The following is a 27,452-nucleotide window of genomic DNA, read 5'->3' as shown; positions in this document are numbered from 1 at the left end:
TTGATTCCCTTTCAGCATCCTGGGATCGCTAATGCAATTTTCATGAACTTTTCATGTTGGAAACCTCATCAATAATTTGCGCAACAGAAATAATAAGCAAACAAATAGCACGCGGTGTAAGGAGGCAGGCTTGCTCGGCCTCTTGTCACAGTCAATTAGACTCTGCAGGTAATGACCCTATTTGCATTGTAAACCAGGCCCTTGTGTGGGGAGGCTAATGGGGGCACTACCTGAGGAGATTAATCGAAAGTGACATGACTTGAACCTTCTGAATCGCCCCCCCCCACCCTCATTTGTGCATCCGTTTGAAAGATCTCATTTTATTTTAATGTCATCTCACGAGTCTAAACAACAAGATTGTCTCTTCAAACCTAAGGGAAACTGGGGAGGGACAGCGAGGCCACACTTTTGCCAAACTTCTAGGTGGATGGAAGAAAATAACCACTGACTCATGACTAATAAGGATCATTTGGAGTTTACTGTATGGGGGGGGGTAGTTACAGTTTACACCATTTAATTAAACCATTTAATTCAATACATCCCTCTTATCCTGGCTTATTTGTTCTATTATATGTGATTCTAATCTTGTAAAAATCTTTGGAAACAACCCTACAGCCTACCTTTATTACATACTGTATATTGTGTGTATCATATTTACTATAAAAAGTCCTTTTCTTAGATTCTATTTTGAGTGAGAGAGCCCACCCAGATGAGCAGGAAGAAGGAACAATGGATGGAGGGATACACAGCCGGTCACATGAGGTGGCAGCACATCTAATTTATTTAATATTATAAGAGAAATGACCTTGAGATCAGAGAGGCGCTGAATTCCTCCCCGGACGGCAAACAGAAACAATGGAGCCGTCCTAATTGTGACATTACAATCCGGCGCACAGTGAGCGATCAGAGGGGGATTGATTAGAGGAGTGGAAAGGTGGATGACTTTGTGAAAAGGTCACTGCACACTCTACCTGGAAATTTTAATATTTCCAACCCCCGGACTCCTCCGTGAATTTGAAATAAAGTGGGAGCCAGACAGGAAAAGTACAACTCTGGTGTGATTACAGACTTTCTGGACGGTGATATTTTCCCAAGCGCATTAGAGAAATAAATGGTAATTTTCCCGGGGCCAGGGTGTAACCAGGCAGAAAATGATAAAAGAAAATAAAGATAGAACTAAGTAGATGGCACAGGAGGTACTGCTCTTGACGTGCAGCAGGGGGGCAGAGGTGGGGGTTAATTGAAGGGTTAACAGGGGGTCATGTCAGATGAAGGTCACAGTGTTGCTTCAGTCAGCAGGGGGTCCGCTACTCGCCAATGACTTCTCTGTCTTGTCATCCATGCTAGTGCTAACGCTGCTAACAGTTGAGCGCCTTCTCAAGTGAGAGTGGGGGGGCCAGAACCAAAAAGGTAGCAGTGAGGTGACAGATGAGGCCACTTCAGCTGTTGCAGCCCTACAAATGTCTGTGGTGCAGCACGCAAACATCAGAAGGACAATTTCAAACGAACAGGGGTTGGGATTTGACACTGTTTGGGTGGAAAAAAACTTGCTTTCGTCCATTTTTATTAAAAAAAAACAAAAAAACAATTGTTCCGTCAGGATGAAGATCCCGTATAAAACTGCTCTTGTTAAAAACAAAGTAAGGATCATGGATGAAGCTCGATATTCAATACAGCGTAGCGTAAGCTAACTACTGTATCTGCACCCGCGGCTGTCCTCGCCAGCTCTTCACATTATCTATATATTGCTTCCTCGACAGTCCGTAGCCCCGATGAAGGCCGAGTTAATCATAAACAGGAAAATGAGGTTTACTTGCTGCACATTATCAGCTGCAGAGGTGCCCGTCCAACCGCCTCGTGCACAATACCAGTGTGCCCTAAGACCGGCCGTACATGACGGCGCATTATCTTTGTTGAGTTTAACAGGCCGTGCTAATGAGGGCAAGCATTAAGTATTAGCACTTAAACAACATCAAAGCAGATCTCGGGGAAGGGGGGAATGACTAGTACTGGTGATTCACCACCAACTCATCTTCAGATACAAATAACTAAAGAGAAGCTGCTGTAGTTTTTTTAAAATGACAGCTCATGGTTCTTTTATGCACTCCAAGTCATTTGCTTGATACCCCAAAGCTGCTTATATGACAACCAGGGTCGCTGATTTTTAATTCTTCGTCACACCCCCCGTGGACTGCAGTTCAACCAGCCCTGCTGCCGAGCATGTGCACAATACATCACAGGAAGGACTGGTACCAAAGCAGCTGGAAAAGCCTTATTGTCAGCCAACATTACAGGACTGGAAGGGAGGAAACACAGGCTGTACACACGGTGCGTCTCCATAAAGCAGAAAACTGTGCAGCAGAGTTTGAGGCGTCAGCCCTTCCAGTGAAACCGTGCTTTCAAATACTGCCTCTGAGGAGCTGAAACTGCCCCAGATGTCCCCGCACGTCATGAGATTCTGCATAGGTGATCAGCAATTTTGCGTCATGACTTCCACTATGAATAAGGCCCATGCTGGAAACACAAAATGAATACTAAAAAAGACAAAGATATTTCAAAGGAAGCAAATTCTGTGATTCGCCTTTGACATTTCACCAGTTTCATCCTGTATAAAACACAGCTACAGTAGATATGAGTAAATGAGGCTGTGGCCCAAACATACAGTAAGCATCTCGGGATGTGTCACATAAACATTTTACAGTATGAAGACTGCAACTTTTTACATAAGAGAAACAAAATTCCAATTTTCTTCATGAGAAATCGATAAAACAAACAAGACAGACAGCATTCCAGATACAAGTCAACGTGCGTACGACCCGTTGAGAGTTATGCAAAAGATACAATTCTTAATAGAAAGCTACTATGATCTGAAGCTGAGATTGTCATATCTGTGGAGTTACCTGTCGCCCCTGCTGAGCCTGCTCTGACAGAGAAGCCCAGTGTCACGATGCATAGTTGAAAACATCCTCTGTTCAACCACAACACGCATCTTTATTCCCCCTCAACCCACAAACACTCCCTCTCACACAGACGCACACGCTTAATCTTCCTGGAGGAAACATGACCGCACAAGCCGTTTCCCTCCGTTCGTCCTTCCAGGGTGGATGGATCCAAATGCAGGCTGTCACAACGGGCTTTCCTATGTGGGGAAGCAGATCCCGCAGCACTCCATGCAGATTTCCAGGCAATCCGAAGACTCGCAGCAGGCGTCCATGATGCCGCAGTCCATGTCGCAGGGGCAGCTGCAGTCGTCGCCCAGTTCCTCGGTGCAGCAGCAGCAGCAGCAGCAGGCCTCGGACGTGCAGGCTCCGCACGAGGCCTGCGCCGCCATCATGTTGCACAGTGTCAGGAACTCGCAAAACAGGCAGGCCAAGATGCAGTGGACGCAGCAGTCTGGGTCAGAACGTCAGAAGCAGTCAGGGCGGCAACAAAACATGCACGAAACATGTGAGGGTATATTTGGAACACGTGAATGTGACTCATTAAGGAGTGAGCTGGGGGCACCAGAGCCAGACAAAAAGAAATCCAAAGAAGTGACTTCCTCTCCTGCTGTTTTGATTAACAGACTGTTAAGTAATTGTAGCATTATCATGCAAACTGCCAGGTTACTCGCACAAGGATGATTAGTCAAGTCCAAGAGGCTCTGCCGATAAATGGCAGGATTAATGCCGGCGGTGCTCACACCTCTGATTAACATTTAACCTTCTTGCGGACCTTCTGTAGGAAGCTAGCGACGCGTTGGGCTTGTTGCTTCGAAGTTCCTTTTAAATTATAAATCCTTTAACCATGCCCGATTCCAAACCACCCAATTAGTTTCCTCTGATTTGTACCGGTTATCGAAAAAAATGTAACGGGGAACTTTTGATGACGGAGAGCATAGAAAACTCCGTATCCGCTTCTAAATATGATTGGAGAAATGCACCTGGCACGCTGCCTGCACCCAACTGTCTCCTGTTTGAAGACCCTCACAGCACCGCTGCTTTAGAGTGTTAAAAAGACATGATGTAGATGGATGCAGAAAAAAATAGCATTACAAACAGGGCGCATTTGCATGACTTTCATCAGCCCATCTCGAGCTGTCAGAAGAAGCTGTTACTGATTGGGTTAGAGGAAAAGCATAGGGAGAAGAGCGTAGAGGACGACATGGGAAGGCAAGCTGTGGACCGCTGGATGCTCATGTTTGATTAATCAAAGTACAGACTCCCCCCCTTTCAATTTTTTGCGGCGCTCAGGGCTGCAGAGCTGACCACAAGCTGCAAGCCGACTGTGATACAAACAAGATAGAGAAGGAAGCATGAAACGAGCGCGTGTGTGTGTGTGTGTGTGTGAGGGTGCCTGAAGATTGAATGCATCTTATTATCCTTATCTGACGCCATAACATCAGTGATGGAAGATGCATGAGGAAACGGCACACGGATATGGGGAGGCAGTAAATTCAGACTGGGCTCCTGTATTTATTTTATTTGGACGTCCGCTAGGATTGACGACTGCCAAGACCATCACACAGCGATTCTACTTGAACTATTTTAACTGCAGACTACGTTTACAGTAACAGCACACTCATCCTTTTTAACAATAATAAAACATTAGATGAATGCGAAAGCAAGTCCCTGTTGACTTTTAGGGTTCTTTTTCCTCTTTTTTGTCCTGTCTAATTAACAGCATTCATGTCCAAACATCAACATGCAACATTGTTGCTGTTGTTTAGTCAAATGGGGCCTCCATACAACAGGAATCATACTATGACACCCACAATTCCTCCACAGTAGTGAGACTTCATAAATAAGTAAAGATTCCACAAAAACTCAAAGTTCAACCTAACTAAGTTTGAAGGACCCGGAGGGGTTACCCGTGCTAGACTATAACAGCAGAGTGTGGATGTGATATAAACAGAGTACACAGCCATTAAACAGAGGCCAGCTATCTCAGCTATTCACTTGGATGTATAATTCAGCACCAGCGATTAGTCGAGATCTTAGAGCAGGCAACAAGAGGAAGGCAGTCGTATACTGTACACAAGAGAGCTGGACGCAAGACAAATCACAATCAAAACAGAGACGGATGGAATCAGCCATCGCGCAGTTGAAACAGCACGCGCCGACGTTTAATGTCATGGCGGCGATGAAGCCCAGAGTCTGCGTGGCCAGAAAACGGCATCCAGCGCCTCTGAGGAAACAGTCTGAGACATCTGCAAAGTGAACATCAAAGAATAAAGGGAAAGCAGCACGACACAAAACCAGCTGAATGGGCCTCGGAGCAGCGAGCTGTTGCAAAACATTCGGGCTCGTAAAAAGGGAGCCAGAAAGAAGACAAAAACAGGGAGAAAGAGACTAATCAAAAAAAAAAGAAAGCCTCAGAAGCTGCGAGGACACACTGGGTAAAGAGGGCAGCAGTTGTGGGCTGATAGCAAAGGTCCACCACATGCCTTTTAAAGATGTGGCGCTTTGTTGAGAAACTGTACAATGAAGCCCTACGGCTCTAAAGCTCTAACTCGATTAAAGGTAATTAACAAAAATGCACACAACAGAATGACGTGTGAATCAACCCGCCCCTGCCACACAAAGGCAGAGTGGTAAATGACTCCACAGAAGGGATAATCAAAGATTGGATATCGTGCCAACAGCATGTGCCAAGAAAACGCAGGGAGCAGCAGAATCCCTTGAGCTAGCTCCCCGCTAGTTTATGCCTTTTATTTCCTGTGTTCAGGGGGCTGTTTAGGAGGTTAATTTCACAGGCAAACAGATTATGTTAATCCATGTAAACATTCAACACACAGCTTGGCTGTTTTCCGGGGGGAAATAAATAGTTGAGACCGTACATATTGAATCTGAGAGCTCTCGCGGCTGCAAATAAGCAACATAAAAGCCATAACGAGACAGACTTGTTGAGCTGTGGCTGGGTTTTTTCTGCACTCTCTCATGTTCTTCACCAATTAAGATGTTGGAAAAACATGACGTGTCTGGAATATCTCTGGGAAAACACTTGATTTTTCTTATTTTGTTTTGTTGGTCCATTAAACTTCCATCTGCATCAGGGAGCACTTCCTACAGGTTAGTGAAGTGCCCCTGCAGCGTATATTTTTTGATAAAAGCACGGTGATATATTCCAAAAAATCCATGCAGCAAACACAAAGATGCCACATCTGTGTCCAGACGCACACGTATCAGGGCATGCTAGTTAACACTCAGATGCAACACGGCCCGTTAATGAGGGCCAGGGTGGTGCTGACGGGATGTGGAGGGCCCAAAGAGGTGTGAGGGGCTGCGAGGGGCCCAAAGACCCTCGGACATGTGTGTTAATAGGCACCCCATGCTCTCGGACCTCGTTAGACAGTCACACCTATCCCTCCATTGGCAAAGGACCAGTCAGCTGCCTTCATTACTGGACTCACCTCTGCTTTGCACCTGACAACATGACAGCTTCCCGGCATGGCGACCGGACCGTGTGGCTTGTTGTTTAAGAAGACAGAGCCACGGGTGAGGGGTAAGATATAATTTGCTTTCCAAGGGCAATAAATGGGTCATGCACTTCAATCATTAAAAGGTGAGAGAAGGCAAGAGGGTATTATCGATATTGTATATTTGTAGTATAGTATTTCAGGGGTGCCTCCCAGGGGTGGTGCCTTTAACAGGAAACCTGCTTTTACATTTGGCCTTTTTCCTCAATCAGGTCTGGCACACCTTCCAAGAAATAGTTTTCACAAACATGGGGTTCCTTTAATGAAAAACAGTTCTTAGAAACTCTGCCAAGGAAGTTTTGTGATAGCAGGCCTTTGTTTGTTTGTGAGCAAAATAAAAGTTATGAATGGATTTTGATGAAATTTTCAGGAAATGTTCCTAACAGGCCACCAAAGAGCTGAGTAAACTTTGGAACTTTGACCTTCTAAAAGTGCATCCGTACAGGATATAGTATACTCCCGGTGGAAGTCGCCCTAGTTGTTCAGTCGCCTAAATGTAGGATTATTTGGGCGTGCAGTATTTATATATTAATATTTCAATTCAAGTCCTGCACCACCACGACCACAAGACTGAAATTATGGCAACAGAAGAGGAGCATCCCACAACATGCAGGCAATTAGCAAAAAAAAGCATGCATCAAGCAAATTTTAGTCAAGAAAGCAAAAATCAGACTGTGTATGTATATGTGTGTGTGTGTGTGTTGTGTGTGTGTGTGTGTGTGTTATGTGTGACGGTGAATACTCACCCTCTGGTAACGGTGCTTTCTGTGAGCCCGTGGAACTGCCTTTGCTGCGTCGGCTGCTGTCACTGTTGACGGACAAGCTGGACTTCAGCTTCCTCTGCATTCTCTGCGACACAGGTGTGGACAGCTGCCTTCTGGGCTGCTCCGTCGTGGTCTTGGCTGTGCTCGGCGCTGCACTTGTGCCAGGGCCCGATCCTGATCCACCCCTGCTGCCACCACAAGAGCACACGTGTGCTCTGCTGCTTCCACCGTCGGTCCCGTTGCAGTTACTCAGCATGGGCGTGTCTGCCCCGTCACCGGGGAGGCAGATTTGGTTGTTGTTCAACTGGGACCCAGACTGAGGCTGAACTGGACAGAGACAAGTAGAAGTCAAACATAAAACAAAACAGGCAGGCCAACTCCCTGCGTCTTCCATTTTATAAACTGTAACATGATTCTCAGCAAATTTCCACCTTTTTCTCTCCTGATAATATCGATCACACCAGAAATCACATTTCGGCCCACAACAACAGAAGAAACACAGAAGTGATAAGTGTGAATTTCACTGCTGTAGGCGAACGAAACGCTTGTCAGGGCGGCACCCAGGTGGGTTGGAACCCCGCGAAAGAACGACAGATGAATGCGAAAGAGCCAAAAGTGTAAGAGACACTGTGATAGTGTGCACACACAAAATAGCTGCTGTCTGCAGCAGTAATGATCTCCGTTCTTCTGAAAGCTCGGAGATGGCCCCAGCTCCACTACCCGAGTGTATGTGTGCCAGCCGCAGAAAGTCAGGAGACGGCGACCCGTCTGATAAATAAGAAGGCAAAGAATTGGAGCGAGCAAAGGCGGTGGCATTTTACTGAGAGGAACACCTGCACCATCAGCTCTACTGGGAGTTTCTCCTACATTAGCTTCCCTCTACATCAGAGTCACCGATGTGCTTGCACTGCCAGTGCATGGTTAAATTCAGGTTGTGAATTATTCATCCTTTTCAAGTCTATCGGAGCGAACACTGACTTTTTCCTATCCTATACTTCCTGTACATACAGTAAATGCGCTCCTCACCAGATTTGGCCTGAATATGTGTGTAGCTTGAGTCAGAGAACACATGAGAGCAGACAGCAGCTGTGCAGGAGTGTCTGACTGATGTCCCAACAAAGTGAATGTGAGCCTAATATGCAACTAGCTAATTTCTTTCCATCTGTTTTCCTTCTGTCAGCTCACCAACAAGAGCAATTAGGGTTAACAAGTGAGGAATAGTGTGTGGGAATCAGGACCTTGGGCTTTTTAACAACACATCACCCTGGGAGAGACCGGACATGAATGCGGATGTAAAACAATGCAATTAAATACACATGCTGGCTTCTGCCGTCTCCTCATTGAGGCTCCTGTGCGCTGCTTTGATAAACAAATATAGACTTTAGGGATCAGGATTTCATGCAATTTGAATTAGACAACTGGGTAGAACATGACAGAATTCATTATGCAGTGATTTAAGACCAGGTTGATGGATTTTCCTCTCCAAAAGACAAAAGCCTTGAAGCCGGCCCATGACGGTGTGGGGAGAGAGCAAAGCAGCTAACAAGGGCTCGGAGGCTGCATTTGTTGTTGTTCATCACGATCACCTGACAGCTGCAACCTGCTACAGCTTTCAGTCCTTTCAGAATTAAAATGAAATAATAGATGCAGGCTGCATGAAGAAAGCTCGAGTTTGTGTACGGGAAAGCAGAGGGATGTGACAAGCTTTCTGCACTGTAAATGGCCATCTCAAAGAAACAGCCCTGGTGGCTGAACGGTCCATTAAGAGAATCTTTCCTACCCCACTGCTGCTGTTGTGTACAGCAAAGATCCAAAGATTCAAAGTATTGACTGATGTACAGTGTGGTTGACGGGGAAACTGTTATAATTACCTTGTCAAAGCGCAAACAGGACAAGCCACAGCTCTGACGGCTTAATCTCCAACACTGCGGTGTCCATACAACACAATAAACTCAGACTTTGAGGATCACAGGCCTTTATTCGACCAGCCGTACTGCACAATAACACAGCTGTTTTTCTCATTTCAGTCACGGCCAAACAAGCCCTGAGTCCCCCTTTCACCAGCTCACACACACACTTCCATGGAGAAGAAAATAAATAAAAAGGTCAAAATAAACTCCCAGGAATAATTATATTTCCCTTTGAGGAAGTCAAGCTTTCAATTTACTGAGGCCCGAGTGGTTGTTTGGAAACCGCCAAGTAAAGGAGCGGGCGCATGAGCGACACGTGGGCTTTAAATGTGGCAGCACAGAACTGGACTCTCGAGACACGGTCTTGGACGGGCTTTATTTTTATCTGATGAGCGCGCAGGCAGAGATGGATGGCCACCAAACTGTAATATTCCTAATCATTGATCACAATAATGATAATGCTGCCAAAGGTGGCAGTGACAGACTTGCAGAGCCCCTGCAAGACAAATGAAGAGGCCATGACAGAAGGCAGAAATACACTGGCAATTTAGCCCATTAGAGAAATTAATTGTGGATGCAGGAGAGGCTTGCAGAGCCGGGCCCACTGTAAGCCCTAAAGGATCAACTCATGGTGCCACAACATCACCGTTAGGGCAGAAACACACAAGTGCCATTCATATTTGATATGAACAACTACCAGCAAGTTAAAAAAAAAAAAAAGAAATCATGAGTTGCGCCGCAAGCTTGCTGTGCAGGGTTGCTGTCCTGAAATTACTGAATGTACACAAGCTGACAGGCTGCATTAAAATACCATGTTTTGGAAATAGAGCTGGACACACACGTGCACGCACACTTCAAATAGGATTCACCATTCCCAGCACATCAACAACTGTTGAGAGTATACATTTGTAGTTGAATAAAACATGCTACTTCCTCTACACACGCTGTCACACACATCACAGGGGAAACTAGGGGGTGAGTGGTTCTTGACTGTCTAAGCAGCATCCCAATTTGGTACCAGCTACTAGTAGCTGACAGCCTCAAATATCTGGGGAGCATTTTTAAAAGGCCAGTGTTTGATGGATTCATGAAGAACACACAAATATAATTGCCATTTGTCACCGAGTCTTCAGCGACTGCGCCACACAGGGACCGAGTGCCTGGAGAGCTGTGCAGGGGATCGCTCTGTATGTAAAACTGATCATATAAACACCTCGTTTTTGTCACAGAAAATAGGTCCTACAGGAGGGAGCTGGAAATTGCACCCAAAAGACACAAGAAAGAATAGAAAGAGAAGACAGTAGCTATACATTACAGGCAAAGTGAATCTTTCATTTTACTCACACACACACACACAGACACACACAGACACACACACAGAGGCAGGCAGGCCTAACAGGAAATAATATGCACGCATGTCAACTGAAACCGAGCTATATAAACAAGAATTCTAAAATAACCTAGAAATCCTAACATAAAAGGTCAAACAGGGCAGTGCGTGGATTCTCATTTGCACGCTACAACTATGGCGAGAGCGGCAGGTGAAGCAGACGGCAGACTGAACTACCGCTCAAGCTCCGTTTCACAGGCTTGGCCCTTTTTAATATTAATGCCCCTGAGACGGAGAAAGAGGGAGAAGAGAGACAAAAGGTGTTTGCCGAGGCTTATTAGAATGCCCATCATAGACTGTTCAGTTATTCAAGTCTTTCGCAGTGTGTTAGCCAAATAAACAGCACGATCCAAATCATGTATCCGTCTCCTAATAGCTGTTATTACACAATGCCGCCAGTTTGCTAGTTAACACTGACTGGATAACGACGGTTCTAAACAGAACCAAGTAGAACGTGACAGTTCTGAACGGCTTCTTTTGCCATTGGCCGATGTTTTGTTTATCTTTTTGTGTCCTGTATTGGGAAAAGAAAAAAAAAAAAAACAGGTATATTTTCCGCTCTGGTGGCCACGTACCTGCATGATTGAAATGCTAATTTATAAATGTGCAATGACCTAGCCCGACTCCTCTTACCACATCCTCCCCCACACTCTCCACCAAAACAGCCCGAGGTATCATCTCTCCTCCCAACAAACAGCAGCGTTTGAAACAGCCCCTGCCTTTCCAATCCAAAGGGATATATTTTCTCATTAGAAATTATACATCTTCGCTGTCCGTATTTATAGACGCAAAACCAGGGGAATTATGCTGCAGAGAGCACGAGAGGGACGCAGAGAGAGAAATAGTACAATGAATGCTATTACAAAGGGCTCTGATTGAAATTTTCCTTGGGCGTATCAAAGCCGCCTTTACCGTTTGACCTTCCAAACTACAGGACAAGGACTTCCTTTATTGTCTAGGACGCATCAGAAAGGAACAGACAAGCAACTAGGGAAGATCGTTTGACTGTCCCAGCACAACAAAACCGACTGGCTATGATTAGCATCAATGCACATATCAGCGCCGTGGAACGGGAGCAAATTAGCGATGTCAACCGGCAAGCGAGAAGTAGCGTTTGATTGGAAAATTAGAGTCCTGTTAGCAAAGACGTGGGTGCCGAGCAAACCCTTGGCCTTGTCTTTAGCGTTTGCACAGAGTGGACATGCTAACAGAAATGTCACTCGTTCAATCAGACAAGGGAGAAAAAAAAGACTCTGAATATCACGCGGCAATCCTGGCCCTGTCAGTTCATCCCCGGCATAATGCGATGTTTTGTATTTATCCAAGATTAAATGACGATGATGGCTGTGGCGTGGATGCTGATGACCGCCCAGGATAGCTAAATTACCTGCTCCGATATTGGATCCTCTTCAGCAAAAGTGACATTCTCTCCGTGTGCGCGTGGGGGATATGCAACAGAACACTATTAGCTGTCTTCACCTGTCAAGGCTGATCATAGCGCGTAGCATCTCATTTAAGCAGGAAGCTTCTGATTTTTTCCCCCCCTCCTACTTTCATACCCATTTACACAACAGTGGGCCGAGCTCAGCTCATTTTCAGTGGTGACAAGCGCTTATTTTCTCCACTATTTCAATTCTCCGTCACCATTATTCAGTTTTGGCTCCTTCTACACATTGAAGAAGTAGTGACATGTGAAGACAGAGCTTAATATCATTTCCTATCCCCATTCTCAGTACTGCTGTCACCATCAATTTCACCTCAACCCAACGGAGGAAAAAAGCAGCAGGGCATTGGGGATTTACTCATTTGGAATTTTACTGCTGATTGAGTGGAAAAAATAACCCCCTGGACATTGTTCTGCTTAATTACATTTACACTAGCAAAGGCAACTTGAAAGTGCTTGATTTGATGGCACAAACCTCTGTGTGTGCTTGTTGGGTTCAGCTGGTTCAGGTGTTCCGGAGTGAGGGGAAGTCTCCAAGTTGTGTGTTGATCAGTTCCCCCTTTTGGGTTTTTCCACATTAATGTGCATTATGATCACTGAACTGCCCAAACAGATGCCGTTTTCTCTTCACCGTCTCATGGTGAGGGGGATGTCACTCAGCCTTGGCAGCCCCGCCTTCAGCCCCCCGGTCCCATCTGCACACGCAGGAGTTACAGTTTCCTTACTGCCCTGTGAAATTTGGCATTGCAGTGCCACTAATGTAGAAGGAAGAGGCGACATTAAAGCTTCTTCACCTCTGTCATTCTGCACAAATACTGTTTCAGCACTGAGCTCCTATCAAAAGTATTTTACGGTCATCTGCTGCTGAACCTTCAGCAGGACGGAGTATGAAGTCAGACGATTGCAGGAGCTTTTAAAGGCGGCAAATCTTGCAAATGTTTAGACTTTACTCTGCGAGCAAGCACAATTTCTAGAAAGATCAATTATGACGTGACTCGGAGCAGGCCTGAGGGAGCTGCCAGCCTCCATACTCCAAAAAACCCGCTCCACCCTCTCCTCTCTGCCGACTCCAAACACAACCGGAGCAGCTGAGCCGGAGCAAAAAGGAGGGAAAGAAGGGGAAGAGAGAAAAAGGGGGGATTGGGGGTGTTTACAGCTTCAGTTACATAGATGACTCAAACGTTCCGCCAGCTTCAAAATCTCCCCACTGGGGCAAAAGTTCCACAGGAAACCCGCTTGTTTGAAATCCTGACATGCGCTTGTGCGCACAAAACAAGGTGCATGCACGCTGGCAATGCACACAGCAAATAAACACGGAGCAGTCAGGACGACGACCAGTCCCCAAAGGTCCAAACACAACTCCGGGTCAGGTGGTGAGTCGGTAGTCTATCAAGACCCTCGCGCGGAGTTCCTTTTCCTGCTTGGTATCAATCTCAGCATTAACCCCCTGCTAATGGGACAGCTGTGGGTCAGCGCCTCACATCTTCAGGATGCCAATCAAGCACATAAGCTGAGAGATCAGCCGTTGGGACAAAGGTGCTCGTCTGCCTCTGAGTGGCTTTTTAAACAGGGAGACGCCCGTATCGATTTTAGCTCTAGACTGAAAGGGAATCATGAAGGGAGGGGGCAGGAGTGCAACCGCGCTCCTCAGTCTGCCTGCATCGGCTGTGGCAATCTGCGAGTCTGGATGGGAGCTATCCCAAGGTCCCCAGTCACCCTCCGCTGATCAGGGGGCCTGACAGAATGACCTAGCAGAGAGGCAGTGAACCTGCAAACACAAAGGGGCAAGAAGCTGGAAGCTCGAGGGGGTCAGGGCTGGCAGGGGCAACATCAGCAGAGATCCCAGTAATAGAAAAGGGTTTTAACCTTAATGTTGGAGCCAAAACCCTGTTAGAGGCCAAGTAATCCCCCTGCACCACTTTCATTTGAGCTGACTGATTTTTTTCCCCCCCGTCTGTGAGTAGCTTGTGTAAAGCGCCAACGCTGTTGGTTAAGGAGCCGGTAAACAGGACCAGAGCAATGCACTTATGTCAACAGTGAGACATAAGAACGAGAGAATGTGCCGTTTTGCAACAAACTGCATGATAAAATATGGTAAAATTGTGCATGTTGTCCACTATATTGGACAGTCCATGACAATATTTTAAATGTTTCCAATCAGGTCAGAATTCATAGATTGTACGCTGCAGAACCATTTAGACAAAAGGGTCAATTGGTGTTAAAACAACTTGTAAAATATGGCTCGTAGCATCCAAAACCTCTAAAAGTATATTCTTCCTCCATCATTTAAATCCATATAAGGCGCCTTGTCGCTATCATGAGCACTTAAAGACTCTGGTCCGCAAATTAAGGCATGCATATCTAATCATTTGGCTCAAGTATTTTGAATATTAACATGAACAGACTCAGGCACTTTGGGTAAAATATGCTAATTAACACACTTGAAATTCCCCATATGAAATCTATCTGTGCCAAGACAATGAGAAAATAATTACAACAGAGGTAGAATTACAATGGCCATTTTAATCAACCCCTACACTCGCATTTCACCCTATTTATACAGTTTTTGATTCCATGACCCAGTGGTAAGTAATCACTTGAAAATTACGGTTGGGTTTATAATAGGTCTGAGCTTTCGCCGCATTATTTCAGCAGACATGGAGCTCCAAGGACCACAACACAGATATGCATCTTGCATAACAACAGTCGCCACGCACTTCTTATAGCTCGGGGAAAAACAGTCTGGGAGAAGAAAAGTAGCATGAGGTTAAAAAGTCTATAAATCTTTTGGAATACACATGAGGCGGTGGGAGACGGTCGGAGAATACCGAGTGTAAAATAAGGAAAAAAAACAGCATTAATAACTAAAACGACGAAGAGGCACTTGCCCTTGTGTCTCATCTGTGGCGAACTTCTCCACCGTGGAGCATCCTAATACTGTGTAGTTGCGTGTATACGTCTTTACTGTAAGGAACCGCTTCCTGTCAGGGAGGTGCGATGCTTCCCATTTAAGTAATCACTTTTACTGCTTTTATTCAGGGTTCAATTCTGCGTACAGGTAATAACCTTGAAAGTGTGACACTAAAACGCCCAATCAGGGATTTACACAAAGGCCAGGCTGGAGTCTCTTCAAAATAAAAGGAGAGTCGTGTTATTTGACCTTCCTTTCTCGCTACGGAATATCAGAGATTAAAAAAAAGAGAGCCGTTCTTCGGAAGCTGGCGAGGTCACCTTTATCAAACAGAACCATTTAAGAAAAAAAAAAAAAAGTTTTTGACAATCTGGTGAATAATGTGATGATTAAACTCCGAAAATTGGTGCCGGGTGGTAGCAATTTATTCTGAAGCAGAGGCTGGAGAGCCGAGGCCCCTGTTTGCCGGAGATATCAGCTGCTTGGAAACCCAGAACAGTCTCTTGAGGAATGTCAGTCTCCCCCTCAAGATTCTCACTCCTCCTCCGAGGATGTCGGAGCCACGGAGGAACAGTTCGCTGACAACGGCCTCAGAGGAAGGAAAGAAATTTGCTTTTTTTTCTCCTCCCTTTAACAAGCCGCAGTGGTTGGCAAACCTAGGAACTAGTGCGCTTCAACTTTTCTTTTTTTTTTTCCATCTGAACTGAAACTTTAGCTGCAAGTATTAATAAAACTGTTTTTTATGTCAAACTGGATGATTAACTGTGTGGTTCTTCTGTGTTTCCTGCTCGCCATGCCCCATGAAAAACAATTTCACTTTAATATAGACCTATGGAGTTTATTTTGCTGATTTCAGTGGGTCAAATGGTTGAGAGGAAACGCTGTCAAAACAGCCTCATCATAGCTGAAACAGGATATGTGGCGTCATTACAACATTACAAAAGCCTGGCTTGTTTTAAAAATACATCTCCGCGCATGAGACGCAAGCTTTACAATCAGGGGGAGGACCCGCAGCTAGAAACAACGACGTATTTATTGATTTCCTGCTTTCACCCACACCAACAAATCATCGGACTGGTCACCACAACGACGAGAAACCCGGGAGACAAAAATCCAGATCTCATCTCCCGACCTTCGCAATTATCCCGGCACAGGAATTTATTCTGGAGGACTCGTCTTTAAACGCCACCGTCAGGTGCGTGTTTGTGCAAGAGACTATTTGTAGCCGAGGGTGAGGGGGGTGACATGAATTACGATGCTAAACTGTTGTCAGAGGGGCTTATCTGTTGCGATGAAAGAAAAGCCTGCCACCCTCCAAAAGTTCAACACTCCACACACCTGCCAAGCAAGAGAGACCTCTTGACAGAAAATCCTTTTTATTTCCCTGCATCTGAATCTCTTTTTCTCAGCAATTCAGTAAACAAGCCAGTGGCAAGTCATTAAACCAAACAGAAGAAAGGCAGGGGAAAAAGAAAAAAAAAGTTGTGCTGGAAAAGTTAACAGCCTGGTAACAAAAGGGCTGTTGTGTTGGATGCAAATGCGATCCAAAGCACTTACGTGGATGGAAGCAATGAGCCGCTCTTAGCCTTTGCTGACACATCTCACGTAAAACTTTTCTGCGTCAACTGCGATCCGCAGCTTCGCGTCGGGACGTTTCACCTGGCTTCAGGCTCAGGTGGTCCAACTGAAGATGGTACGGTTTCACAAAGAGCTGCAATCGCGCCACACGTGCGCCAAAGGTCTCTGAACATTTACAGAAACAAGGTGTCTCGAATCTGGTGTTGGGCATCGGCAAAATGAGGTTAAAGATAAGATGAAGAAAAATCACATCAGTCCGTTAAAATGAGCAATTCGAAACCATGAAGTGCTTTCATATCTGTAAAAGAGGAGGACGTGTTGGACCGACTCCCATCTCTCCTTACAGTCAAATCGAACCTTTTATTACACAGGGATCAGGTTTCTCCTCACTTGCCAAGTTCTTTTCGGTTCTCAGACATCATTTGAATCAGGACCACTGAAACCAATGTTTTAATGAGTCAAATTAAACTGTAAGCACTGGAGCTCCAGCATACTTTACAATGATTCTTGAAAGGAATAAATAAAAGATTATGCGTTAGCTAAAACCGGCCTTCTCTCTCTTTAATGAACTGTTTGTTTGGTCACACCGTTCCCAGAGACTTACTTCTTACAGGCTCAGGGTAATGAGCCTTCTCCTCGGTCATCTGCCCCTGCCCTTCACTGGATGGTTTCCTGGGAGACGGTGTTCTTCCCGATGACTCCACCTCACAAGCATCTAGGGTCACAAACATCTCGCGTTAAAAGCCGGCCAGAGGAAACCTGTTGCCCACACGCTCACATGTTGTCTTTGGAGTTCATGAGCAGACCCATGTTAATGTTTATTACAGACATTCCTCCAAAAGCAGATGTAAACTTTTACTGCGGAGGTCAGCCACGGTGGACAGAATATCAGGGAGGACCGGACAAGCCAGAGGTGCTGGTCCACCGTTTGCCAACAAAAGCACAGGCTGCCTGCAAATAACATGCTGGGAAGGTTCATTCCAGAACTCTGGATCTTATTTTCTCTCCTCCTCTTCCTGAGAGCACACCTACCTGCCAAACTTCAAGCTCGCTGCCAAACAGTTTTTGGGAAGAAGCAGAAAAAAAATAATAAAATCCACTAAGTCTGATAACTGTGCGAAAACAGGAGAGGCGGTTCCTCTCATCTCGCTCTAATCCACGTCGTCTGGCTCCTCCATTTCTCAGCCTCGCTGACACTCTGCTCGGTGCACAGTGCCGCTTTGTTCGGTAAATAAACCTTCCACAATGACTTTATTCACTGGTGAGGAGCCAGATGCCTGCGCACGGCCCGCCGTTTGGGTTTTTTCTCCCTTTACAGTAACATACTGTCTCCTGGACCAAATTTCCCGGAAATTCTACATTAAAAAAATAAAAAATGGCGGATGATTCACCCAAATGCAGGTTCGCCTTTGCTTCAGCTGGGAACACGGAGCGCGACAGCGCTTGTTTGGGGTTCAGACGTGCGCAGGCCGGCAGCCCCGGATGGATGTGGCACCCACGTCAGCTCCCAGCTGATGTATGGCAGAGGTGGCGGCGTCAGCGACACCGCGGCGTGATGCATCGCGGTATTTAGCGATCGCAGTTAGGAATAAATTGGTCTATTCTCGGTACATCCACGGTCCCCTGAGAGGGGAAATCCAGTCTCGACTGCGGGCGCCTTTGAAGGTCCAGAGGAAATCCATTCGCAATCCAGCAGCCCAAGTGATTGCTTACTTTGTCCTACTTTGCTATTTTTTTTTTTTTGACAGCACCATAATGATGCTTGGTATAAATAGGATGGTTAACGGTTCATTGCTTGTTTGAAGAAAAATGAAAAGGCGGGGGTGTGGGGTAAGCTTATTTTACATGTGATAATCTTATGGGCAACTAGAAAGTTAATTAAAAACTATAATTGGCTGTGGTTGCTGTTAATAGTCACCAGGGCGTTCTCACAGACTTTGAGGGGGGAAAAAGTAAAAACATTATCGCGACTCGACGTTGGAGGACAGACACTGATGTTGCCTGAAAGACACATGAATGTAATTTAAAAACAGCAAGGCTGATATTGTCCCGAGCAGGCTGATACGCGCTCGCTGCCTCATTTTCTAAATGTGATTTTATTGCAGCTAAAAGAAAAAAAAAAAGACGTCACTAAATATGCCAATCAGGTTTATAGCTGAGTTTTAATGGCTGCTGCATCGGAAGAACGGACAAACAAAACATTCCAGACGTTTCGGGGGGAAAAAAATAAAAAAAATCACGAGTGCACATCTGTGTGAGCTGGGTTTTATATTCCATGGGTCCCAAAATGTTTCACACAATCCAGACTACTAAAAAACAACTCCTAGACATGTAATGATTTGCCAAATTCTTCCACCTGGAGCAACATAACAGCTTTTTGAAGGACCTGTGGCACCATTTGCTTGCTTTATTAACCTCACACCAGGCCTTGGCCAGTCTGCACCTGTCAGGTGTACATGCAGACGTACACCCTGCAGGTGATTCGCAGCTTTAAAGACAATATTTACGATTTGCTTTTGTCGTTTTTGCATTTAGTTGCCAGCAAAGGACAGTGTTACAGGACATGTCCCAAAAGAACCGATCCCTTCCATATCACTTCCTGCAATCCAAACCAGTATGACAACCAAGAGAGATATAAAATTCCTTTACGTCACATTCTTCAGATGAAGCTTTTTGATAAGAGCTGCTGCGACGTCACACTGACCACATAGCTCTGTTGCAATGGCCTCTCCAGGACTGGTGCAGGTCAAGGTCAGACGGATTCATTGGAATAAACTGTGAAGTAAACTATGGTGTTGAATAGGAGAAAACCTCTGCTAACAGGGCGGATGCAGAGTTTAATCTGTAATAATTTATAGAAGGCATTTTTGATTAAAATAAGATTTGCTATGTTCTAGTGTTCCTTATGAGGCGTAAGAGGATGAAGGAGTGGATTAGAAGTAATCCCAGATCATCTGTCATGATCATGTAAACGTATTGCTGGATCTTAGTCTCAAAAGGACTAAATTTCCTACTTTTAAATAGTTCTGAAAGAACAAATGGGGTCAACCAGCAAGAAGGTGTGAAAGAAAGTGCAGCCAGTCTTGTTTTCCTCCAGTGAATCTATGTAATTAAGGCTCTGAGTGCATGCACACATCTTATAAATGATAAATTAGTGGACTTTACATGTTGTAAATGGCTTTGTTCATCAGTAGCAGCCCACCTGTGGGTCCTTACCTTGCTGCGAGGCCGACGCCAGGGGACCGGGCTCCCGCTGAGGGCCCTTCCCGGGCCCTTCCGGAGGTAAGACGCTCCTCTTGGACATGAGTCGCTCGTCTTTCTGGGGACCCAGCAGCAGAAATTCCTCCCTTTCCTCAACCTCCTGCTCTGTGAAGACCAGCGTCTCGTCATAACACACCGGGTTACCCAACACCAGCAAGCTGTCGGCTAATTATCTCAGAAAAGTGACGTCGAGTCGCAATAAAAACTCTCTGGAAATTTCCCTTTCTCCTGCCTCTTTTCTGCCCCGAAACTGGCTGCACAAGTCCGCACATGTCGCCAGTTTTGTACGCGCACACATTCGTCGGTTAATCAAAACGCCTGCGTGTGTTTGCTGACAACTTGTTGGGGCTGTTTATCGACGCGAACATGCTATTTATTTAGCATAACTTACCTTTCCGACATGACAGCCTCGCGCTTTCAAACGCTCCCCATCCTTGCCTCCGCGAGACGTCACGAGCGGGAGGGAGAGAAATTGGGGGGGGGGAAAGAAAAAAAAAAGACGACAGTCGGTGACGGACAAACTTTAAATCCGAAAACTTTGACAACTTTTAGTCCCGGTTCCGTCCGCTTCGGATTTGGAGCCACATGTGGAATGTTTGCGCTTCGGTGTTCGGCTGCTGCGCTTCGTTTGCGGCGGACAGTTGGGAGTTTTGGACTATTTTCATCATATCCGGATTCCTGCAGTCGCTCTTCACCTTCACCTCCTACCGAAACACGCGTCCCCGATCCAAAAGAACGGGAAATGCCAAGTAATCAATAAATCAATCGCTCTGAAGGAATGAAATGTGCGTCTGATTTATTCTGGAATGAAAAGTGCCAAAGAGGGTGCAGCTTCGGCTTGAAACAGGAAAACAAAGCTGCCGTGTTTCAAGTGAAAGTGAAATGTGGATGAAAAATGCGTTGCTTTTCTGGCAGCCCTCTTACAGTTTAAAACATGTTTGCCTCGTTTCATTTGCTTGAGGTTCTTAATACCTTGACTTAAAACACCACCTATTGTCTGCAGTATCTATGTAGGGCCATTTGAACCTCTGTCAGATTTTTAAAAATATATATAATCAAAACATACATGAGCCAGTAGCTTATTGATATAAACATTGACATGGGTCCGCCTCCAATTGTGGCAGCGCCATATTTGTACAGTAGCCCAGATCAGACAAAAACACTTCAATGTGACCTTACATATTCAATAGAATGCTCAGAAACTTTAGTTTCAATTTCCAAGATTAATTTGAGAAGACTACCAAAACGGATGTCAAGACAGTCGTGGAAAATCCCATTCTCCAGCAAACATGACAACACACAGGGTTCATTAAACCCAAGGCAGGGGTTCATCTCATAGTCAACTCCCAACAGATGGCAAAACACACCCAAACTCCCGCTTTTGCTTCTCTGAGGTGCTGTTTGTTAAAGTTCTGTCAACCCCAGTTTAAAATAAATCCAGCCAATCCTCTCTTTGAAGCGAACTCCCGGTTGTCTATTATCAGGTAAAACTTTGAATAACTGGCAGAGTTACGATCTAAAATAACTTTCCAGGATTTAATGACTTCAGGTGCATGAAATTGTTCCGTGCCGTGTCCACTGCAAGATATTGTTTAGTGATGCATCTTTCTGATTGCCATCATAGCCATTGAACCCTGTTGGTAACAGTATAAGTGAGATTTAAGCCCCGGTAACACGGGAGTGCTGAGGTGATTGATGTGAAATATGCCCTCCCTCATTGACTGGCTGAACTCCATTTTCTACTCCTAATGCAGAAATCACTCCGGGTCCCAAGCATAATGATTTACGATGAATCTGTGTCAATGTTGAACTCGGCAAACCCCGCGCAATCCATCTTGCAGATATACAGTACCTACCCACCCCGCCCCTACCGTGGTTCCACTCACCCACCCGTCCCCTGCTGTTGCAATGGGAAAGGTAAGGAATGCAGCCCTCTCCGCCTGCGTCTGTAAGTGTTGAATCCATTACGGTGCTGATGTGTAATCACAGAGGACCTCTGTGCCCCCTCAGACTGTAATTACCTGGATACAGATACTCCCTCACTCCATCCCCTAGAGCTTGGAGCCAGGAACTCTGTTAACCAGCATGCAGCGCTTTCACATTGCCTGTCTGGGTGGCAATGTGGAGATCTATGTGAGAAATGAAGCCTGTGCAGAGAAAATCATGGCTAAAAATTGCATTTAAGTAATGGGATTTTGACCCTGTGGTCCGTAATGCCCATAGTTGACCTCAACAATTGAATGATACACATGGTAAGTGAAAGGAGCTGACTGCGACCCCCCCACCCCCACCCCCCCAGTCCCCTGAAAGCATGCTACAGTGATCTGAGGACTACAACATGACTGCACCGTTAAATCACCCCCCCCCCCCACCTCTGTTTTGCCTCTCCAAACGTGGTGACATTGCTGTCGCTGCTGACAAACACGATCTGGCGTGTGATCATGTGTGCGCCACGTCTGCGCCGACAACAGTCGGCTGTCAGGCGGCGTCAAGTGTTGCCGTTTGCGTCTGCCGCAGTCACGTCTCAGAAGACGCGGGGGAAGCATCCCTCTCTGTTGACTTCATCTGTTTGTTTGGCAGCCCGCCCGATCGCTGGAGTGTGCCCCGCGACTGGGGGCGCGGGCGCGCACGCTGCCAAGCGCAATCCTGCTCCTGCCAGTCACAAACAAACAAGCATCTATGGTTTTGCGTCCTTTAAGGGTGAAGTGACTGGAGGAAATGAAATCTCTCGCCCCCAACTAGCTGATGTTTGCCTTCTGCTTCCCATTGGCATCCAGTAAAATGGATGAGGTCTCACCATTTCCTCCCATTGTATATTCAGAGAGCCGGTGTCGATGAGGTCACCTGCAGCCATGTTGTGCACAACAGCCACCAGGAACAAGCTCCAGTATCAAGTTTGTAAGCTCAGCTTGGGGCATTTCTGCCCCTTGTCATGGTATTAAATAAGCAAGGCGTTACGTGCAGATAAATGTGATCGACTGGGATTAGATCAGGTTCACTACACCTCATACTACATTTACTGCGATGACAAAAGTGCATTTTTCGAAAGGAAACCCAAACTCGTATAATTTGCGCAACTTTTCAAGAGTTAAATAGGCAGGGGAAGGGGGAAGAAGAGAGATGGTGACAGAAAAGATATAATCATGCATAACGATGTTATACCTCAGCAGGATCCGGAAAGTTGGCCCGTGTGTTCAATTTAATAGCCAGGTGACCGAGCCGGGGTGTCGCTTTGAACGGTAAGAACGGGCACCTGTACCTGATCAGCTCTTCAAAGATTCTACACAGAGTGAGTACGACTTAATAAGTAAGGCTTTCTGAAGCTGGCCGTGACCCCGACCGAACCCTGACGCCCTCTTATGATTAATAGCATTAGCCTCTCTCTCCAAGTGGAGGATTGTTTGAGGCCGTCGGATCAAAACATTCCACCTTTTCATTGGTCCTAAGCAGAGAGACTTGTGCTGGAGAGTTTAAATTAATCCGGACCTCGAGTAAAGCATGGACTAATTGACTCATTAAAGACAAAATCTCTCAGATCAGTTCGAAGCCGGTTACAGCCATTGATTAGCATTTCAATGCAAACAAACACCCCTTTCCTCAAGGAATGAGAACTCGCTCTGGGAGTTGAATAATGACCGACTTTCTGCTCATAACGCCGCACATCTGGACTCTGGAGCGCTCGTAATGAGTTACAAATCTTCATGCGAAAGCGTAAAACTTCATAAATATGTATTCTCTGGATGCGGAGAGAGAGTAGCAGGTGATTGATGATTAGCGCTGATGCCGAAAACAAAACAGGCCCGCTCTGTGGGCTATCGCAGAGGCCAGGGAATGAGAAACGCACATGTGAGGACGACGCTTCAGGGAAACGTCCCCTGGAAGAATCAGAGATCGGGCCTTGACATCCATCTGCGATTCATTTAACTTTATTGACACGCACCCAGAAGAGCTGAAGCAGAAACTGCGCTGGAGTGACCCCTCGGCCGTTTTCTTCTGCCACATGCTGGCGTTCAAATGATATGTGGAAAACAGAAAAAGCCAAAGTGCATATTAAAACTTGCAGAGCCCACGTAGGAGGAGCGCTAATAACCGACCATGATGCCCGGCTGCCTCCGTTCCACTTTTCTGGCGCAACAAACGCGTCTGAGACAGTGATATTGAGCGTGGTGGGATATTGGTTACTCGTGTGCTACTTTGTTAGGCCCACGCCAGACCGCAATGTGACAAACTTGATGCAACGCTTCACGTCTGTGACACAGATGAGTGAAACTTCTGAGAAATGCACTCTGCAGCTGCGAGTTCTGAGAAGAAACCCAGCACCGATCCCATAAACAAAATGGATTTAAAGTCTACCGATGCAACCTTTTTCTGCTTCTGAAGGCCCGGCGTCCTCTCTGCCCTCTGCTGCCGTTGTTGACGGAAGAGAAATGAAAATGGGGATGTTTGGATTTCTGTGATCCCGCACAGATTTACCATTAGCATAAACGCTAAGCCCAGCTAAAGCAACGCTGGCTGGAATCACAGTGGGACCCTTATTTAGAACGGCACGACTGCTTTGTCCTGCTCTGGGATTTGTCACATGGTGCCAGCAGGTATCCAGGCGTCCCGGTACTCAACCAACCCCCCAGATTTAGAGAGATTAAATTGTAGCGATACCGATGCTGGTGGCTAGTTGTGTGACTCTGAGCAGGCAAATAAAGCACAAATATGCCTCCATTTTCATGCGGTATCTCTCTTTAGCGCGTGCACGGCTGTACTTCCCTGCACCTTCTGCCTCAACAAACATGCATATTCCTCGATTAATTGGATGTCTGGACTAAGCTTTTGAGATTAGGCTTTGTCATAGCTTATAATTAAATAAGACAAATTCAGAAAGTGTGTGGAATCTCTCATTTCCCTAACACGAATGCCAGTTTTAATTTGCCTCATGGCGAGACAAGCTGTGGTCACCTGCGGAGAGCCAATTCAACGTGCATCACTCCGCGCATGATGTCGGGCTTAGACAGAATGCGTAGTTAAAATAAACCCCCAATGCCAATTTATGGAACAGCGGTCAAATATTTATCTAGTTGATGAGCTGGGCTGTGTGTTCCTCCCTGACAATAATTAAAGACAAACCAGAGCTAAAGGTGAGCGGCAGCCGTGACATCGCAGCGGTGCCCGGACAGGCCTGCGTGGAGCAGAAACCGGTTGGACAGTCCGGATTTTCTTGGTAAATCTTGTGAGTCATGCATGATAATTAAGGGTGGTGGCTATGTGACACAGCGTTGCTTGTGTTTGTCCCGTAATGTCAGAAAGAAGCCTTTCACCAAACTATTTTAATGTCCTAAACAGCTGCAGGACGCATGAGTACATTCAGGCTTGTTGATCCGCACCCCCCCCCTCCCCCTCGTGACACAGTGGAATCCTCCCATTTGCAAAAGAAGCGTTCCATCACCTTCGCACCACATGCAAAAGATCCTAAATATGACAATGAGCCTCGGCAGCTGTATCCCCTCGCGGCTGCCCGCTATTACCGCCGCGGAAGCTATTCGGATGTAAAGGCTGGAGCGGGTTTGAATGGGCTCGGGTGTGTGCGTTGGGAAGGGCCTGTTGTGAGAGCTGGGGTTTCTCAGGCAGGGATCACAGCCTGAGGTGCTGCGTGTGTCCAATGAACAGTGCTCAGCACCCTGGGATAACAATGAGAGCAGAGCCGTTCTGAAAATCAATAAACTGCTGGAGCTCTCCATCGCCTGCCTTTATAGAGAAATAACAGCACGCCACGGTCCATCTGTGTCTCTTTCTGTTCTCTTCTATCTCTTTTTGTGCTGCGGTCAGCTTTTGCTTTCACATACAGGCCCCCTTAAAATCAGACACATACAGTAAATACCAACTCTGCTGCGCCTAATCGGCCATCTCCGCCCTCACGGATGTCACATCTAATCCGCGGACTCACGGAATTAACATGAAGATTGCAAGACGTGCGGGGAAACAAGTCAAGAGGGGACGAAAGGAAGGATTTTGTAAATCTCCCATCAAAGTTGTCTAATTATGTTAATCAAGAATTCTCCAAATGTCAGCAGCGCTGGAAAGGGTGAGAATCAGAGGGGTGAGTACGGTAAACGATGAACCGACCAATCAGGCGGACCACGGCGATAGCAACGGCATTAATTAATTTGAGTCGGACACACAAAAGAGGCTAGGCTTATATCGCGGGCGCGCTTCAAGAGTGAACACATGAATTAATATCAAGAATCAATTTGTTGAAAGATTAATGTTTTCTCTTGTGCTGAATCGGCACAGATTTTGCTCAGCGTTTATGGAAGTTAATGAGAAATCTCCCATCTGTAAAGAGTGACATCCTTGAGAACACTCCGGTAGAGCTAAATTAATCTAAAAACATGCGTGTGAAACGTTCTCTTCACACCTTTTAAATAGGAGAATCCAAGACAATTACAATATTTTTAAAATGGAAGATAGTGGAGACAGTTGTCAGATTGAAACATTTACCAATGTTTTAAAAAAAGGCTAGTTAGCTTAGCGTAGTCTGTGACAACTCCAGATTTCCACCTCTGTTAATGTCAGTCTGTGGGTCTGACACTGATAGAAGGGACAACACTGTCTCGACATCATCACTCGTGATGTCAATCAGAGTCCGAAGCTAAGTGCTGCATCGGGCGTACGTTTGCTGCGCTGGCGTCAGCTCCATGCAGACCTCTAATCTGTAAACCTGGGTGTGCCCCTCCAGAAACGTAATTACACATCAGAGAAAAGTGTAACCACAGAGGCCGGTGTGGTCATTTACTCCAGGGCTCTACACTACTGACTTAATGAAACCATTGCCTATCGTGTCGTATAGCTGCTAATTTCAGTTTCACTTGGCTATGTCCCTAAAAAAAAAATGGGGGAGGAGCTTATGAACAATCTAGCAGGCCACCACCAAAGGGGAAAAGACTGCTTTCACTTTTAGAGAAGATCTTACGTCCTCTGACTCGTTCAGAAGTCCACCGAGGACGTCATGCTCAAGAGTTTCGATGGCCTACATTTGTTAAACTGTGACTGAGCCAAACAGAATATCGGTGATAATGTGGTGGAATTTGTTGTCAGACTTGCGTACATGAAAGAAGGCTTAAAAACAACCAGACTGTTTATCAGGTTTGCCATAATTAGATCTTTAGCAGCGGGGGGGCGCTCCCTTCTGATTCTCTAATTTGATTGAACATTGTCTCATCGCTGTGCCGCTGGTTTGCCACATGGGGAGGAAGAATTAATTTTAATCCAACAGTTTATTCAAAACTCCAGGGAATTCACTGCAAAGCGAAATCCTCACCTATTAAAGGAAGCCCGTTGTTTGTTCTGTGATGAGACAAACACAATGTGCAAATGAGAAGGTAACGTAAAATAACACATCTTTATCAGTGTCTGTGAGCCAGCTATGCTAGTATTTGTCATCATTTAACGTCAGCGTTTAAATGAACTTCACGATGTGTTGGGGGGGTGTGGGAAATTCGGAAGTCTTTCACCCAGAGGTCGATAACCTTTTAGGAACCATCGGGCCCTCCTCCCCTGATTCAGAGATATATTTTCATTTATAAATTTTGTGAGTATATTAACGAACAGCACAGCCACTGTCCCACTGTGGAGCTGCAAAGCCTCATGGGAGAGGTGGTGCGTGCAGACACCTGGAAAAACATGCAAACAGAAATCAGAACTTCTCCCTGACCTCCTCAAAGAGAACCTCACACTCCACCCTCTATA

General features: G+C 45.9%; 1 protein-coding gene across 3 annotated transcripts; it reads right to left on the bottom strand.

The window, feature by feature from the left end:
* Positions 1-2,732: 2,732 nt before the first annotated feature.
* Positions 2,733-20,542, bottom strand: mdfic (MyoD family inhibitor domain containing). Of its 3 annotated transcripts, none has more exons than XM_057022825.1 (5): positions 20,107-20,523; positions 19,671-19,820; positions 17,059-17,169; positions 7,204-7,548; positions 2,733-3,393 (listed from the first exon to the last, which is right to left on the bottom strand). In XM_057022825.1, exons 2-5 carry the CDS (start codon positions 19,756-19,758, stop codon positions 3,140-3,142), a joined length of 798 nt encoding a protein of 265 aa, XP_056878805.1. In that variant the 5' UTR covers positions 19,759-19,820; positions 20,107-20,523; the 3' UTR covers positions 2,733-3,139. The 3 variants fall into 3 exon arrangements, with proteins under 3 accessions (XP_056878805.1, XP_056878804.1, XP_056878803.1); XM_057022824.1 differs by lacking the exon at positions 2,733-3,393 and adding an exon at positions 3,420-5,188 and having other exon boundaries at positions 19,671-19,815; positions 20,107-20,542; XM_057022823.1 differs by lacking the exon at positions 2,733-3,393 and adding an exon at positions 3,422-5,188 and having other exon boundaries at positions 20,107-20,541.
* Positions 20,543-27,452: the final 6,910 nt, after the last annotated feature.

Source organism: Takifugu flavidus, chromosome 22, assembly GCF_003711565.1.
Source record: "Takifugu flavidus isolate HTHZ2018 chromosome 22, ASM371156v2, whole genome shotgun sequence".
NCBI lineage: Eukaryota > Metazoa > Chordata > Actinopteri > Tetraodontiformes > Tetraodontidae > Takifugu > Takifugu flavidus.
This window is presented reverse-complemented; position numbering and strand designations above follow the sequence as displayed.

Excerpts from the sequence above, each read along its gene's own strand:
- mdfic (XM_057022824.1), bottom strand. The coding sequence starts at position 19,758 with ATGTCCAAGAGGAGCGTCTTACCTCCGGAAGGGCCCGGGAAGGGCCCT. Across the intron at positions 17,170-19,670 it reads GGCGTCGGCCTCGCAGCAAG|ATGCTTGTGAGGTGGAGTCA; the intron begins GTAAGGACCCAC and ends TTGTGACCCTAG. Across the intron at positions 7,549-17,058 it reads TTACCCTGAGCCTGTAAGAA|TTCAGCCTCAGTCTGGGTCC; the intron begins GTAAGTCTCTGG and ends GTCTCTGTCCAG.